The sequence below is a fragment of the Myotis davidii genome, unplaced genomic scaffold, assembly GCF_000327345.1.
Source record: "Myotis davidii unplaced genomic scaffold, ASM32734v1 scaffold204, whole genome shotgun sequence".
Lineage (NCBI taxonomy): Eukaryota > Metazoa > Chordata > Mammalia > Chiroptera > Vespertilionidae > Myotis > Myotis davidii.
In genome coordinates, this window is record NW_006299715.1 from 4804932 (window position 1) to 4823560 (window position 18629).

The 18629-nt window shown below is 45.6% G+C and overlaps 1 protein-coding gene and 1 pseudogene across 1 annotated transcript in view; both read right to left on the bottom strand.

The window, feature by feature from the left end:
• The window catches only part of FAM184B (family with sequence similarity 184 member B), a 62040-nt gene extending 53458 nt beyond the window's left edge, over positions 1 to 8582 (bottom strand). The window contains exon 1 of the mRNA XM_015571821.1: positions 8412 to 8582. Coding sequence (XP_015427307.1) covers positions 8412 to 8558 — 147 coding nt within the window. The 5' untranslated portion in view covers positions 8559 to 8582. The remainder of the gene's footprint in view (positions 1 to 8411) is intronic.
• A 3994-nt stretch (positions 8583 to 12576) lies between these two features.
• LOC102771207 lies at positions 12577 to 14080 on the bottom strand (annotated as a pseudogene).
• Positions 14081 to 18629: the final 4549 nt, after the last annotated feature.

The window sequence follows — 18629 nt, forward strand, 5'->3', positions numbered from 1 at the left end:
ATTGATTTGTTGGCTCTCTCATGTGCTGCAACCAGGCCAGGGATTGAACCCGCAACCAAGGTATGTGCCCTAGACCAGAATCAACCCTGAAACCCTTTGGTCCTTGGGCCTATGCTCTAACCACTAAGCAATCGGCCAGGGCAGTAATTCACTTTTTGTATTAAAACAGTAGAAGCTCTTGTAACCAATCTCCATTCAACCAACATGTGGATAACTTAATACCCTCCCTCCTTCTGCTGGAAAACTACCACACGTCTGCTTACATTAATGATCCCCTGTTAATGCCAGTGGTATTGCTATTGTAATTATGTCATTCAACACCGTACTAGATCAATTATATATGAATGTCAAAGTAAGGTGTTGTTCCTATGGAAACTGGGGTGAATGCTTTGGGAAGACTCAGTCAAGGTGATACTAAAGAAAAAAACACAGTACCGAGTTAGGTGTGACAGAGAAGGGAAAGTTTTAAAGGTTTGGAAGGATTCAGAACTCAGGTTTGAATTACATATGACTTTCACATGTTACAAAATATTCTTCTTTTTGATATTTTTTCAAGCATTTAAAATTGTAAAAACTTGATTCACAGCCATACAAAAATGGGCAGTGGGCTGGATTTGCCATCTGGGCTGTAGTTTGCTGACCCTGCTTTACATTAAGAATATATATATTATGTTTTGTAAGTGTTAGGTTTTTCTTTTATGATTTTCATTTTTAATTATTCAAAATGTTCAAATGCCATTTAAACAAGAAGGCTGCTATTTTGTTTGGTCATATCCCTTTCTATTTCTCTTGCTTGTAGGATCCATGATAAGGGTTTTTACCTGGCACATAATAGGTGCTCCAGAAATGTTTCCTAAATGAATGAAGTGAAATTATTCAATAGTCATACAATGGAGTACTAACACAACCATTAAAAACTAGGTCAGAGCCCTAGCCGGTTTGGCTCACGGGATAGAGCATTGGCCTGGGGACTGAAGGATCCCAGGTTTGATTCCGGTCAAGGGCATGTACCTTGGTTGCAGGCACATCCCCAGTGCGGGTGTGCAGGAGGCAGCTGATCGATGTTTCTCTCTCATCGATGTTTCTAACTCTCTATCCCTCTCCTTTCCTCTCTGTAAAAAAGTCAATGAAATATATATTTTTTAAAAAACTAGGTCAGAGAGTTCAAGATTCATTGTGAAGGGAGAAAAAAAACAGGTCACACAATAATATTGCATAATACAAGCCTATTTAAAAAAGCTCTACGTCTATATATGTATGGGAAACAGGATAGTAGAATATATTAAAATATTATTAGTTATAGAACTATAGTTATAATAGGTTGGAGGATGCTTTACAATCTTTTCCTTTCCCCTTACCAGTATATTTGATTTTTCTTAGGTATTTTCTGTGTATAACTGGTCACTGTTGTTTTTATTTTTCCCTATAACACTAGCGTCCTGAAGGAATTTGCATCTGACCAAATGGAAGCTCCAGTTTGGTCAAGCCCTGCGTCTGTGGTCAGGGGCTGGATGACCAAGTCCAATGTTGGCCTGGGAGGGGATGGGGGAAGCCACCCGCTTGTCACACGGGTCCTTTTCCACTGCGCTCAGAAAACCAGGAACTCCTGAGCCCTGGCCTGAGAAAGGGGGCTCCCCACTCTCCCACAAGAGGACCGTGCACAGCCACGGTTAAAGTTTGGCGTTTTATCCGAGGAGAGACAGGAGGTCCCAGAAGCGTTTTGTTCATTGGCCTCTCAGTGACCTGGGTACCAGCCTCTAACCAGGCCCTGTGTCAGGCACTGGAGGTTCAGGAGAGAACAAAGCAGACAGAAACCCCTCCCCTCATGGAACTTCCTCTGGGGAGAGGAGAAAGCAATACCCAGATAGCAGGGCAAAGGGAACAGCAGGGGCCCCGAGGGACCCTCAGAGGGCAGGGGCCCTGTCTGAAGAGACGTGAGCCAGGCCCGTTGGCAGAGCCCGGATCCGGCAGAAGAAACCAGGAGGACGAGGTCCAAGTAGCACCAGCCAGCCACACGCAGGCCTGAAGGAAGGCGGGTGTGACCCGGAGATGATGCCAAGAAGCGGATAGTGCCACCTCGAGGGACCATGACAAGAGGATTCATTCTAGGTGGACAACGGCAGTCCAGGCGACATGGCGGTCACGGTGGTTTTAAACAGGAAAACGAGATGCTCTGATTTATAGTGTAAAAGATCGCTCTTGTCCCTGTGCGAGAGGGCAAGGGTGGGCCACGAGGATGCCAGGGCCACGGCAGGGGCGAATAGGACGGCTGTGCAAATGGGAGAGGGAAGGTGGGCCGGTGTAGCAAACCACCTGACTTGTTTCAGAGCTGGATTTAAACAGGAGAAAGACAAGATTCAGCTTGTTTATTTCATCTACATAATTTTTATATCTGTACCATACAGTTTGCCCATTTACTGTGTACAAGTCAACGGGTTTCAGTTTACTCACAGAGTTGTACAGCCATCACTGCAACTGACTTTAGAATCTTCTCATTACCCCCCCGCCCCCGCCGCCAAACCCCTGCATCCCCTAACCGCTCTCCCCACCGTACTTTCTACCACAGTTATGTACCCATTCAACGGATGGACATTTAGTTTATTTCCATTTGGGGGGCTATTATGGATAATGTAGCTGTGGAAACTGTGTAGCAGTTTTTGTGCAGGTGTATGTTTTCATTTCTCTTGGGTGTGTACCTAGGCGTGGAGTTGTTGGTTTCTATGACAACTCTCTGTTTTACTGCTGGAGGAACGGCCGCACTGTTTTCCAAAGCAGCTATGCAACATGGTACATTCCCACCGGCAGTGTCTGAAGGTTCTAATGTTTTGTTGTTGTTGTTGTTACGTTTTTATTGATTTCAGAGAGAGGAAGGGAGAGGGAGAGATAGAAACTTTGATGAGAAATACTCATCAGCTGCCTCCTGCACGCCTCCTTCTGGGATGGAGCCCACAACCCGGGCATGTGTCTTGACCAGGAATTGAACCTGGCGACCTCTGGATGCATGGGATAACGCTCCCACCAACTGAGCCACGCCAGCCAGCTGGAGTCAGTGTTAAGATCACACTGGCTGCTGTGTGGAGAACGGACTGGAGGAAGGCCGTGTGGGAGGAGTGGGGGGAATGCAGAGACCGGAATGGTTATGCAAAAGTGGTGGCATTTCAGTAGGGTTCAGAGATACCCCACTTAAGGTGTTCTTCATGCTGTTTATGGCAGAAATATTTTTGCGAGATAGCCATCTTTGCATCATGAATCACATTGTTAAATTAAAAGATTCCAACGGAGAGGACTTGTTAAAGCAGATCTGCACTTTTCAAATCTAGAATCCTAAGGCAGACTGGTACAGAACAGCTTACCATCTCCCCAAACAAGCTCCTGCAAGCAGCTCAGGGAGTCTGGGTGCAATAAAACCTCCACACCTCCAAGCCGGGAAAACACGGGCGCAAGTGGCACCGGCCGCTGAGGACTCCAGCGGCGGCAGGGAAGGGCCGGCCTCGCTCTAGGCTGCTGGTTTTGACAACTGGGCAGCTTTCTGCCCCTCATAAGTTCTTCCAGGTCAGGGAGCAAAGGCACACCAACTTCCGCCAAGCTCACCATGTGCCCGGCCCTGGGTGAAGTGCCCCACTTACACTCCCGAAGTCTGCGAAACCTCACAGCAAGTCACCAAGGAAGAAAGAATAACTGTTCCCAATTACAAGGTGAGCAAAGTTGGTCCCTTTGGACTAGAAGGTCATAAAGGCCTCTCTGAAGAGAAGGCATCTTAGCGGATACCGGCCATGTGAGGACCAGGAGGAAGAGCATCTCAAGGTCAACCCCAAAACTGTCCATTAGCTTTCCAGGCATCTTCACTCTTATTCACAGGTAATTTTTAAAAAATGTATCTTTATTGATTTCAGAGAGGAAGGGGGAGGGAGAGAGAGATAGAAACATCAATGATGAGAGAGAATCATTGATCGGCTGCCTCCTGTATGCCCCACACTGGTGGTCGAGCCTGTAACCCAGTAATGTGCCCTTGACCGGAATCGAACCTGGGACCCTTCAGTTTGCAGGACCACGCTCTATCCACTGAGCCAAACCGGCTAGGGCCACAGTTAATTTTAAATCTATATGTTTAGAACAAATAAGAGTAAGAAGTATCCCTCTAGAAATACGTCAAGTTTAAATTCATTTAAGAGATAACTTCAAGCCCACCGAGAGCGGCTCAGTGGTTGAGTGCCATCCTGTGCCAGTTCGAGTCCAGGTCAGGGCACATACCTAGGTTGTGGTTTTGATCCCCAGTTAGGCCAGGTTCGAAAGGCAAGTGATGGATGCCTCTCTCTCACACTAATGTTTCTCTCTTTCTCCCTCTCTCCCTTCCTCTCTAAGCATGTGCTGGGTGAGGATTTAAAAAAAAAAAAGGTAACTTTGAGTAGAGAGTACAGATCTTTTTCCTTACTATTTCTAATTTTATACTCAGTGCCTTTTCTCCATAACAATACCCCCTACCCCTTCTCTACCACCTCCTTACCCAACCCTACCCCCCACATCCCCTCCAATACCACTGTTTCTGCTTATTATATGTCTTGGTTGACATTGGCGAGGTTTTGGGACATGGCAGACACAGCTCCCTTGATCTGGTTGTGCTGGAAACAATGGCTTTGACCTCCAGATCTCCCCCTGAAAACAAAAGTATCTACGGATACAGGAGCCCCCGTTATCCATGGGGGTTACGTGCCAAGACCTCCTGTGAGTGCCTGAGACTGCGACAATACCAAACCCTATACATACTATGTTTCTTCCTATGCATGCATACCTGTGATGAAGTTTAACTTATACATTAGGCACAGTAAGAGATCAACAACAGTAACATAATGAAGTAGGACAACCGTAACCACAGACTGTAATAAAAGTTGTGGAATGGCTCTGGGGTCAGCATTCAGTGAAATCAGGGTGACTTGAACACCAGCAGTGGCAGGTCAGGCGACCTCAGAGCCTAGACAGCTCCTAAGTGGCTAGCGGGTGGGGATGGATCTGGAACCCCCTGTTGTCCTAAATGACTCCTCTGTGCCCACTTTACAGCTCAGAGCTTCAGTTGTTCTGAAACAGTGGTTCTTACGCTGTGTTAACGTTAAGAGCTCTTTGGGGCTTTGGAAAAACAGGAATTCCTGCCACCACGCTCCCCTCTCCCTCTGAGATGGGGCCTGGCCTTACATGCTTTTGTTTTTTAGAAATATTTTAAAACATGGAGGGGGGGGGGGGTTGAGGAGGGATGCCAGAAAAAAATAGTACAATGAACATCCACACACCCTTTACCCAGATTCATCTATTTTTTAATAAAATGCTTGAGAGTAAGACATCATATGCACCTCCTTAAAAGACATTTTCAACGTGCATTTCTTCACAATAAAGACATTTTCTGCCCTACCCGGTTTGACTCACTGGATAGAGCATTGGCCTGCAGACTGAAGGGTCCCGGGTTCGATTCCAGTCAAGGACACGTACCTCAGTTGCAGGCTCCTCCCAGGTCTGGGCCCTGGTCAGGACGAGTGAAGGAGGCAACCAATTGTGTTTCTCTCACATTGAAATTTCTGTCTTCCCCTCTCCCTTCCACTCTCTCTAAAAATCAATGGAAAAATATCCTTGGGTGAGGATTAAAAAAAAAAAAAAAGACATTATTTTACATAGCCACAGTGTAGTTGTCCATGGGGGGAAGTTTAACATTGACACAAACACTTGTACTTTCTCTCTATCATCATATTCCAATTTCTCAGTTGCCCCGGTAGCATTTTTCCATCTAGCACAGAATCCAGTCTAGGATCAGGCATGAAGTGTGGTTGCCGTCTCACTCGTGTGCTTTCAAAAGCTCTCAGGTGGATTTAAAATGTGTCCTGGTATTTATTTACTTGCACGAGGTAAACAGGTATTAGCTGTTTACCACGTGCAAAGTATCATGAATAAATTAAGGAGTTTTTTAGTTTAAGGGCTAGACTATATACCAGCAATTTTCAACCGTTTTCACCTATCAGAGATACAGTAAAATAAAACTCTTGGAAAGTTTAAATATGAAGAGATGACAAATACGAGATAAGTAATCAGTTGCCAAAAAAAGGTGGTGTTTCAATAACAATATCAGAAATGTCTAATCTAAACAATTAGCATGAAAATGGTAAAAAGAGGCACATCAGAGTAAGAATCAACTGTGGTTTCCAATGCAGAACAGACTTTGAGACATGCTGCCTCCTACGTGCTAGGGACCATGCCTGCTTTCTTCACTGCCATGTCTTCAGTGCTTGGCACATAGTAGGTGTGCCATACATATTAATGAGTGAACTGATTGCGTTCTATTCAAATGCTCTGTTTTTGTGTTTGTCATACCACAAGGGGAGGGGCCCTGTCTTACTCAGTTTTATGCCATCAATACTCAGCACATAGTATGCATTCCCTAAATTCACACTAAACTCAAGGTTCACCTCTCCCACAAAACCTCTCTGAACTGCTCTTACTCATAATGACTTTGTTTCTACTTCTATAGAACTGATCATTTGAAACGCGCAATTTAGCAACTGATTATACAGTAGTGTCTTTTAGTTTTTTTCTTGTCTAAAGCTTTACATATGTCTCCTTTTTCCCGATGGACCCCCCTCCCGTGTCTTTTAGTTTTTGATCCAACCTTGTTTCTCCAAAAATATTTTAGAGAGGATGACTTACACTGTTTTTTTGTTTTTTTAAAGATTATTTATTTATTTTTTAAAAATACATTTGTATTGATTTCAGAGAAGGGAGAGGGGGAGAGAGAGAGAGAGATAGAAACATCGTTGCCAGAGTGGAACATGGATCTGCCACCTCCAGCACACGCCCCAGTGGGGATCCAGCCCGCATGTGCCCCTGACTGGGAATGGAACCGGTATCCTTTCAGGGCACAGGAAGATGCCCAACCAACCAAACCATGATGGCCAGGGAGCCTTATACTGTTTACAGTACCTTGAATCAAGAATATCAATACTGTCCTAGCTGGTTTGGCTCAGTGGATAGAGCATTGGCCTGTGGACTGAAGAGTCCAAGGTTTGATTCTGGTCAAGGGCACATGCCTGGGTTGCAGGCTCGGTCCCCAGTGTGGGGCATGCAGGAGGCAGCTGATCAATGATTCTCTATCATTGTTTCTATCTCTCCCCCGTTCCCTTCCTCTCTGAAATCAATAAGAATATATTTTTAAAAAAGAATATCAATACTTTTGGGGGTTGATATCACTTCTGGATGAATGTAGATTAGGTCAGTGGTGCCAGCAGCACCTGCCATGGCCTCCAAGGATTATCTCCACCCCCCTTTTCCATCCTTGACTAAAGAGATCACTATTTAGAGACAGGCACATGTGTGGAGAAGTTAACAAGGGAGCCGGGGGTCGGGGAGAGAAGGCAGCTACTGTCCAATTCCTGGTCTCTCCCCCTCCTGACAATATGGGAAGGAAAATGCCTGCAATCCTACAAAAAAGTGAGTGTGGGAAGTGGGAGGGAAACAGGGAAGAGGACAGACCCTGGACCTGGAGTTTGTTATGAGATCAAGAGGAAACCCCAGGGGAAACAACTCAATCCAGGCTCTGGGGGCCTTGGGGAGAAGGCAGAGAGGGATGTTGCTCATCTACCCACAAGGCACAGCAGGGGGACCCACCACAGGGAGCTCCTAATCCGGAAGCCCCAGGGGCTACTAAAGGGCAGTGTGGTATCTCCTTGCTGGTCTTCTTAAGGAAGGCACCACAGTCCGTGGACGTCAACCAGGGCCCTGGGATGAGGAGAGGAGATGGGTTGGCTGACCTCCCAAGGTCCTTTGTAATCCCACAATTAAATGGTGAATCCTGCACTTGCTTATTTATGCTCCCACACACGTCCGCACCCAGTTTGATAGTATGTCCCCTGGGCTGCCTTCCAGGTTTAGTTACGGCGCCACGCAAGCTACTGGCACTCAACAAACGAGTCAAATATTTGTTGTAAGAAAAAAAAGAAAAGAGAATCAAGTGTTTAGAGCGCACATGACCTCCGCGACTGTAAAGTACAGCGATGAATAAAATCACAACATTCCAGGCACTATCACTTGAGCAGAGCGGGCAAAGGGAACACACACACACACACACACACACACACACACACACACACCAGCACTGATTCAACTGGATCCGCATCCCCACGTTGGGAGCAGACCACCTGCTCGGCGCGCAGGCTGTGGGAGTTTCCTTGCCAAGGAACCTCTCTGGCAGCTGCTTTAGGTTGGTGCCGCCAGAAGGTCAAGTCACCAAGATTTAGGACCGCTTCCCTTCCAGGGTGGCCTCCGAGACAAAGTTTCCACCTGGCTTAGGCCTGGTCCTCCCCTGGGCGCGTCCGCACTCCCTCCGGACCAGGGGAGCCCCTAGAGCGCAGCCAGCCTGCCGGCAGGCTTCCCCTTACCTTGGTGAGCTGCGCTATCTTCTTGCACATTTTCACGTGCAGCTCGGGGTCGCAGTCCATTCTCCAGCAGGCGCCCCCGTGGGCATCAGCTTTGGAGCCCGGGCCAGTCCCGGGCGCATGAATTTTGCTGTTGACCGCAGAAGCCATCGCTGAAGCGCGTCCAGCGCTCCCGGCCCCGCAAATTGAAGAAGATTGAAATCACATCAAGCATTTCCTCAGACCACAATGACATAATATTAGAAACAAACTACAATAAGAACAATCCAAAACATTCAAACACTTGGAAGCTGAAAGCATGCTATTAAACAATGATTGGGTTACCAAAGAGATCAAAGAAAAAATTAAAAACATCCTGAAACTAATGACAAAAAAACACACTACAATTTAATCCCTGGCTAAGAAGGGAGAAGAGCCGGCCTCAGCCTCGGGCAGCCCGTGCGCACGGTCAGGGAGGAGCCCCTGACGATGTGCTGCTGGGTGAAGGGGGAGACGAGGACCCCGCACCTTCCCCAGCTTCCTCAGCCAGCGGCTCTGGGGTCTTGGACCCTCGTCCGAGGGCGGGGGTGGGGGGCGCGATGCCCAGACAGGTGCAGGGAGGTGAGAGCGAATATCTGGAACGAGAGGGGGCACGGGGGGGGGGCCGGGGTGCACGGTGTGGCCCCAACAGGGGCTGCAGATGGGTGTCCTCACCTCCCCCATTTTGGGGAGGAGCCGGGAGGATTGCCAGGGATCACCAAACAAAGGGTAGAAGGCAAAGCGGGGAGGTGGGGGGCGCACAGTGCGGAGGCAGGAGGAGCGCTGAGAAAGTAAATGGAAAGGTAGAAAGGATGGTGGGAAAGGAGGCGGTGAAGAGGAATGGAGGAACTGAGTAACAGATGGAGCTGAAAACCTTAGTAAATCAAGCCCAGCGAGAGTGAAGTGACGTCCTGATCCAGGACCCTGGATTGCGAATTTGTTTGGCGAGTGGAGAGGGGAGGGGGCCACATGTCTTTGTGGCTCGCTTTCTCTGGTTTCAAACCATGGAACATGGCATTTTGGGATACAATGTTTTGTGGCAAAATTATAGCCAGATTATAGTAAACATTAATATAATTACCATGAGCTCCATAATGCAAGTCACTTCCCTAAAAGATGTGACAGCACCCCATCCAGATTCTCCGAAAGTGAGAATAATAGTGTCATCATCATAATAAGCAATTAGCATGGTTAATATATTTCCTTTTACAAACTGCCTTATACCAAGAATTTTAATCTCGACAAAGCAAGCAAGCTTCAGAGAGTCTCACAAACCACAACCCCATGGCTTTGCATTTCTGTGAAACATCTATTTAATTTTATTTTTGAACAATACAGTTTTGTTAAACATCTTTTTGAGTGAACAATTCAAGAAATGAATACACAGTTTAAGTTGACACTATGCTTTTATTGTAATCCTAACACACATTAACTAGTCCTGGGGTTGCAGTATATCATCTGGGTCTTCCATCTCATCTCCACAGGAGGAAAATCAACATGAAACATACCAGCATGCGCACGGAGGTTATAGTATGTCGACATGAAACCATGGAATATGGCATTTTGGTATACAATGTTTTGTGGCAAAATTATAGCCAGATTATCGTAAACATTAATATAATTACCATGAGCTCCATAATTCGAGTCTAAGAATTCTAGCATTGACAGTCTTTTTTTTTTTCTTTCATATTCCTATCTAAAATTCTTAGTGATAAGAAAGGTGTGAGACAGGCATAAAAGGGGGAGTACATGGGCTAAGAACAATGGCACAAGCAGTCTTCCCAATACCTGAAATATTTAATGACCAACTTGCAAAGTACGTTAGATTTCACCTTGGCGTTAACAGGCAGGGAATGAATCTGGCAGCTCAATACTGTTGTCCCTCTGGTCTTTCTAGAGTCCAAAGGTAATTAAATCATAGAATTCTCCAACATTCAAAAATGAACGGAACAAAGCTTTTTAACTGTTTATTACAAAGCAAGAGTGTTCTGTACTTAGTAGTAACCTTACATGGTTTTAACTGAATTAAATTTGGTAATATGACCTATGTATGGTTGAATATTTCAACAAAGGCATTTCTCAATTTCCCTTTCTGGAATGGACCACTGCTCTCTTTTTTAAAAATTTAAATCACTTCCGGTGCTCATGCAATACAAATCTAAGTATTGTCCAGAATATTGACATGGAGCTAGAACTCCTCAAATTTTGCTAAACATAAAAATTATCAGGAGCTTGTTAAAAATATTTATGACTCCCCACATCCGAAATCTTGACTTAGTGCGTCTGGGTAAGGCATTTTAAACAATCGCTTCAGCGATGCTGTTGTGGATGGTACCAGACCCACCTTGAGAATTGCTTTAATGGTGCAACCAAACCTCATCATGTTCCTCTATGTATTTTTGCTTTATAATTTATGCTATGACGTGGCAATTTGACTCCTACCCAAGAGGAATGAGTGCACATACCCACCAAAAAACACAGGTATAAGAATACTTATTGCAGCTGTATGTGTAATAGCCAAAAATTAAGAGTGGCTATTTCTGGGGGAGGTACAGACTGGGAAAGGGTGCTAATGAAAAAGAAACGTTTTGCTCTTTGATTTCAGTGTATACATTGTGATATGAGTGTATCCATATGTGAAAAAACATGTACACTTATGATTAGCACACTTTACGTACTTCACTGTAGGTTTATTATTCCTTACTTTATAAGAAAGGCAGATGGACAAATTGGTCTGGCATGGTTTCCTTAATGGATTTTTGTTGTTCTTAATCCTCACCCAAGGATATTTTTCTATTGATTTTTTTAGAGAGAGTAGAAGGGAGAGGGAGAGAAGAGAGAATCACCGATGTGAGAAAGATCAGTTGCCTACTGCATGCACCCCAACCAGAGCTGGGGAAACTGCAACGGAGGTACATGAACTTGACTGAAATCGAACCCAGGACTCTTCAGTCCATGGGCTGACGCTCCATCCACTGAGCCAACCATCTAGGGCTCCTTAATGGATTTGATGACAGAGAAAAAAACACATCACCACACAATCATATGCAATTAAATCAAAATTTATTCTGAGAACATGTAATCTTATATAATAAAAGCCTAATATGCTAAGTGTTCGGTCATCAATTCAACCAATCAAAGTGTAATATGCTAATGATATGCTAAGGCCACTCCACCACTCGCTATGACGTGCACTGACCAGTAGGGAGCAGACACTCTGACCGGTAGATTAGCTTGCTGCTGGGGTCTGGTCAATTGGGACTGAGTGAGACAGGCCAGACCGGCTCTGGAGCCCTCCTGCATTCCCACCCTGGCTGGCCAACATCCTGTATCCCTCCCAGGCCCCAATCGTGCACAGGTGGGGTCCCTAGGCTTGGCCTGTGCCCTCTCACAATCCTGGTTGAGGGACCCCCTCTCCCAGAGTGCATGAATTTTGTGCATTGGGCCTCTAGTAATAATATAACAAAGTACAGAAAAAACCTCAAACATAAAACTCACAGGAAAAAAATCTAAAGTGCTATGTAGGAGTATATTATGGATCTTTCACTGGATTTAACTATATTTTGATGGCAAAAATAGTATGGAAGATAAAAAACTATGACACTTCAAAATATTATTTTTAAAGATGTAGATAATTCATTATGCTTTTGACACCAAAAAGGTAAAATCGAAATGAAAAACTCGTTGAAATGACTGCTGTAGATTATGCATCATTTTTATAAATAAACATTTTTGAGACTTGCATAAGCAAGGGACAGTTTCTTTTACAAAATAAATTATTAAATAATATTTATTTTCTGAAAAAAATTTCTGCAGTGCACACCTTATTGGAAAGTGAGCACTTATTGCAATTGTGGTTTATGATGCCTAAAGGATCAATTTGCTGACACTACATTTGTACTATATATATATTTTTTTGGTGCAGTTATTAACTTTAATGTAACAAATTCTAAAAAAAGCAAGTTGCTTTCCTTTAGAAAGAAGATGACAGAGCAATTCAGGCACATAATTAATACATAAAAAGTCTGGCCTGAGCGATTTGGCTCAGTGGATAGAGCATCAGCCTGCGGACTGGAGGGTCCCAGGTTAGATTCCGGTCAAGGGCATGTGCCTTGCATTGAGTTATCCAAAGTCATGATTAGTTTATTTGTCACATTTAGGGCTGAATGTTCTTGAGCATCTCCAGGAAGGCCTGCGGGGATGGTGCCTCCACACTCTGGAATGTGTTCTGGACTCTGCGGTACAGCATGAAGTATTTCATATTCAGGCAGATGAACCTGAAGTGGTTCTCATCGAACAGGATGAAGACTCCAGGGAAGCCCCTGTGGTAGGCGAAGCCATCTAAGATGTCCATGCCATAGAAACACATCCTGCAGGTTCGGGGGTAGTTCTGGTCTCCTGAGTCCACGCCCACAGGCAGAACAAACGGGACAGGCTGCTCCTCCAAAGCTGCAGCCCCGGACTCCCTGACACTGGGCTGGGCAGGGCTCTGCCAGCCATGGCCCTCGCTTTCCTCAGTCCTGTCTTCTTGATGCTGCTGTTGCTCTCAGATCACCTGCTTGTCAATCTTCCTCCACACGGGAGAGCTCCTTGAAGTTGCGGAAGAACTCGCCATCTGGCAGCTGGATACGGTGCATGAGGTGGATCTCTAACCTCTTGATGGAGTTTCCGATGATCTGGGTGACACTGGCATACTTTCCATGGAAGCTGAGCATGACAGTCGCTGTGCTGTAGAGATTGCAGTTGCCTTGGAAGAGGCCGGGCCTGATGAGGTCGTCCGGGTGGTGCGGCGGGAGGTAGAGGCGTCTGGAGGTCAGGCAGTCATAGTGATGTCTGTCCTTTTGCACCAGTTCCGGCCCCCACTCTATTCTAAGCGACCTTGGTACATAGGTTGGGCAGTTTGTCTTGCACTGCATGGTGAACCTGTCCTTCCAAATCTGCATGTGGTGGTGGTGGGGACTGCTGACGCGGCCTTCCATGGACTCCACCACGGCTGATTTCCCCTCCGTCAGGCGAATTCTGAACGAGGGCTGGAAACGTACTGGGCCATGCACATGGGTGATAAGGCCAGGCCTGTAGATCCAGCCAGTAATGCATACACCATACACCATGACATTCAGCAGTCCTCTATAGTCATTAACTAGCTGCCACAATCCCAAAATGTGTCTGTATGGGTGGAACAGCTTCAAATAGACTTCTCGATAAGACATACCGATCACCTCCAGGTTCTGCAAGTCTTCAGGAACGCCAAACTCTTTGCGGCAGCGCCGTCTCCAGATGCTGTCGATGTGCAGGATGTGGTGGAATTTGGTGCAGACCTGGGCCAGGCTGAGCAGATTGGTGCTGGGGAGCTGGGCGAAGATCTCCACCAGCATCTCCACCGGTAGGTCCTGCAGCAAGCAGTGCGGGGGCGGTGGGGGCCGCATGGGGCTCTGGATTCCTCCACTCCCCCAACAGCACCCAGCTGCCCTGTCAGCCTCGAGGTTATTTTCTGCAGGGGCCAGGGCCGGGGCAGGCTTGCCCTCAGCTGCTGCCATCTCAGCTGGGCCTTGGCCCTGCTGAGGACGACATCCCCGCAAAGAGCCCAAGCCGCAGCTGCAAGTGCACTCTTCCATGCCTCCACCTGTAACAGCCACTGCCGGGAGCCGGTCCATCCTTGCTGTTTCAAGGGACCTGGCATATATGGCATACTGTTCTTAATATATTTGCTCACCTGCTTGGCACTATGTGTTTTAACCAAGATCACCTCTCCGAGAAAGGTTGTTTCCCCAGGTAGAGATTTTCCCCTTAAGTTAGGGAGGGAATAAAACCCCTTCACTAAGTGCCAGGCGGGTAATTAATCTCTTTAACTACGAACAATCATGCTTAAGCGACATAATCTTTACTCCCTGGAATGGAGATAAGAAACGCCCTAACGTTTGGAATAGAGATTGATAGGATTGAATCAACTGGTATAAATACAGATGTAACAAGACAACAAGACACAGAACTTAGATGAAGATCCTAGACACAGAACTTAGAAGACAGAACCTACACAGAACCTAGAGACAGAAGAACTTTGCTGGAGAGAACATGGCTAAAGATCCTGGCAAGGCTGCTGATCAACTGAACGCTGTCTCCGTGTCATTCCTTTTTCACCGACTCCGTCCACACCTTTGGGGACCCCTGGACCTGCTGGGGTTGGACCCCAGCAAGCCACCACCTGTACTATATTTTAAAGTGACTACTAAATCTTACTACTAAAACTGTAATAATTACATTTAAAAAACAAAAATTTCAGATTTATTTTTGTGACACAGTGACACCCATCCAAAAATGTGTATTTGGTATATTTCTAATTGTCTCATTTTATTACTAACCTAGTTTTCTATGTAATTATCTTCTTTTTTCCCTAATTTCCCAATATCTGTCTCATTCTTTTCTACATTTTTCATATGCTCACTTTGTCCCAAGTTTTCTCGAGACGTACTTCCTGAAACCCCATCCTACTTACTTGACACAAGAGTCATCCTGGGGATTTTCCTTCATTGTATTCCTTTGTGAGATCTTATGTTTTCAGGATCCCACACCTTCTTAGATTACTCCTTTGTTTTGGGGAGGCACATCCTCCAGTAGCCTAAGGAAGGGTAAAGGGTAAGGTAAAATTTTGAGACCATGCAAGTCTTGACCTTTATTTTAGCCCCATACTGGATTGGCTGGATATAGAATTCTATATCAGAATTTTTAAATTTGAAGGCCTTACTTTCATAGTCTTCTAACACCCAGTGTTGCTACCAAAAAGTCTAAATGCCATTCTTAAAACACCATTTTCTGTAAACCTTGTTTTCTCCCTTGGGAAAGCTTTAGGATCTTTAACCCTGGGATCCTAAAATATCATGATGTGCTCTTGGATTTTTTTAATTCATTGTGATGGGCACTCCGTAGATTGTTAGGAGACTCATGTCCTGTTTTTGGGAAATCTTCTTTTTGTTCTCTATTCACCTGTTCTCTCATTTTGAGGCTCTTATCAGATGTTGCATCCCATTCTGATCTTATTTTCCTATTTTTCATGTCTGCCTTTTTATTCTACTTTCAGAAATTTCTTCAGCTTATCTTCTAACACATCTACTGAATGTTTAATTTTGACTTCCCTATTTTTCCCAATACTTTTATTTTCTGATTCTTCATTTTTTTAATAGCATCCTGTTATTTCATGGATGCAATATATTCTCCTAAATTTCTGAGACTATTATAGCTTCTTTGGGAGTTTTATGTTCCCTGCACTATTTCCTGTTTTTTTCCCCCCCAGGTTCTTTTGTTTTGGTACTCATCTTTCATTGTTGAAGGTATCCTCAAATGTCTAATGATTCTTAGCCACCAGTTCATGGTGAGTTCAAGTGACTGAAAGCCGTGTCTGAATGAGCAGGGTTTCACTGCTACAAATAATCAGGTGGCCAGTTGTTTTGTTTCTTTTTTAATTGTTCATCTTTCTGGATTGGGTGGACAAGGCTGGGTGTAAGCCTGGCTACCAGATTATGTAGCTGGTGGACAAAAGGGACTGATGGCTCATAATGTTCAGAATACATTCTCTCATCTTCGTGTTTTCAGGATAGTACCTCACTACCACTGTCCCCCAGGTACCAGTTCTTAGTCTAACTGGGACTTTGGTTCAATTTCTCCAGAAGCAAGCCTCCAGTCTTTGGCTAGAAAGAGGTATAGTCACCTGGCTACAAAAGGAGGGCACAAATAAACTTTTCAAATAATCCCCTTGCTTCCAACTCTGCTCCTCACCCTCACCTTTCCGGATACCTTGTGCTTCAAATCCTTGTGTCTTTTGGGGGCTCTGGTAGGAAAAGATAGGTGATCCAAATTTGTGGACTTTTCTTGAAATGAAGAGCTGCCAGAACTGTGCTACTTATCAAGTATTAGAATTAAAATACTAATTTTTCCCTTCATTGCAAAGAATGAGAAAGTAACTCTTTTAAACACAAACAAGAAAATAACAAACCCAGTCTACTACCTTTGTATGCCACTGTCTTGTGAACTTAGCATTCACAACTTAAGTCTGTGTAAAATACCTACTTACTTTATATCCTTAGCTGATTTTCCCTTGCGGGGCTTAACGGTTGGAGTGTACCTTCACATGAACTTACACATTTGGATGGCTGCCCCAACTTTAAAATATTTTAGAACCAGTATACGGATTAAGCTCATTTAATATGATCAGAGAACAGAAATAGTATCAATAGCCAAATGATTTGGGATAATTTATCTTGGCTCAATATATTTTAAAACAAATATCTTATGTATATAGTATCTTATTTAATTTTGCACTCCCAGTATCTGGATTATAATTCCTAACATTATTAGATGAATGACTAAATTTCTAACTAGAGATACTTAAAACTAATGGGTTCCCAAAAGATAATGAGTTCTCTAACAATGGAGCCAAAAATCAGATAATCATTTATTAAAGATGTAGGAGTATTATGCATATATGTATAACCCATGGACACAGACACTAGTGTGGTGAAGGCCTGGGATGGGCTAGAAGGGGTCAATGGGGGGAAAATGAGACATATATAACACTTTCAACAATAAAGACAAATTTTTTTTTTAAAAAAGTAGTTATCCTATCTAATAAAAGAGAAACATGGTAATTGGCATACGACCGCTACCCTTCCCATTGGCTAATCAGGGCAATATGCAAATTAACTGCCAGCCAAGATGGCGGCTGGCAGCCAGGCAGCTTGAAGCTAACATGAGGCTTGCTTGCTTCAGTGACGGAGGACTCCAATGTTCCCCGTCTGCCGCTGCAGGCCTCTGAGCTGCAACTCTAAGCAACTATATAACAAATATAGAAGCTACACAAAACCCCAGAAACCTGCTTTAGTCTGCCAGGGCTTCAGCCAGCAGGATCGCAACATTGTAAGCAAAGGCCAGAAACCTACTTTCAGCAGCGGAGGCCTAAGAGCTGGAGCCAAGCCTCAAAGCTAAAGCTGGCCCAGAATAAAAAAGAAAAAGAAAAAAAGGAGCAGTTGGGAGCTTCAGTCACCCCCAGCCTGAAAACAGCCCTCAGCTCCTCACCTAGACTGGCCAGGCACCCCAGTAGGGACCCCCACCCTGAAGGGTGTGTGACCAACTGCAAACAGCCATCAACCCCTCACCCAGGCTGGCCAGGCACCCCAGTGGGGACCCCCACACTGATCCAGGAAACCCTTCAGGGCAAACCAGCCGGCACCCACCCATGCACCAGGCCTCTACCCTATATAGTAAAAGGGTAATATGCCTCCCAGCACCGGGATCAGCGGAGCCTTGAGACCTCCCGGCACCGGGATCAGCGTGACAGGGGGCAGCGCCCAAACCCCCTGATCGCCCTGCAGCTCTGTGTGTGACAGGAGGTGGGGCCACAACCTCCCTATCTACCCTGCTCTGTTCGTGACAGGGAAAGGCACCCCAACACCCTGATCAGCCCTGCTCTGTGCCTGATAGGGGGGAGCTCCCCAACCCCTGATTGCCCTGCGGCTGGGTGTGTGACAGGGTGCGGTGCCCCAACCCCCTGATTGGCCCTGCTCTGTGCATGACAGGGGGTGGTGCCGCAACCTCCCCATTGACCCTGCCTTGAGTGTGACAGGGGACGGTGCCCCAACCCCCCAATCGGCCCTACCCTGAATGTGACTGAGGGTGGCATCACAACCTCCCGATCGCCCTACTCTGTGCATGACAGGGGGCAGCGCCCCAACTCCCCAATCGACCCTGCTCTGAGCCTGACCAGGGACAGCACCTAGGGATTGGGCCTGCCCTCTGCCACCCAGGAGCAGGCCTAAGCCAGCAGGTCGTTATCTCCCAAGGGGTCCCAGACTGCGAGAGGGCACAGGCCAGGCTGAGGGAACCCCCTATCCCCACCTTGAGTGCACAAATTTTTGTGCACTGGGCCTCTAGTGTATCAATAAGAAAATAACCGAAGTGACTTCTAAGGTCCATAAATTGCTCTAACAATCTACTCTAACACTGTTTTCATGAGAGCAGTTTTTTAGTTGGATAGTTGTGATAGGAACTCCGGAGGATAAGCCCCCAAAGCTGACCTAACATCTGTCCTCCTCCTGCAATGCATTGATGTTTTTTTCTTAGGAAGCTGATGGGTTTAAAATACATGATGTGGTCTTCTGGGCTCAAGGTATTTGGACAACGTCAACAAAAAGGAGGCTGCCTATCCGTTCTGTG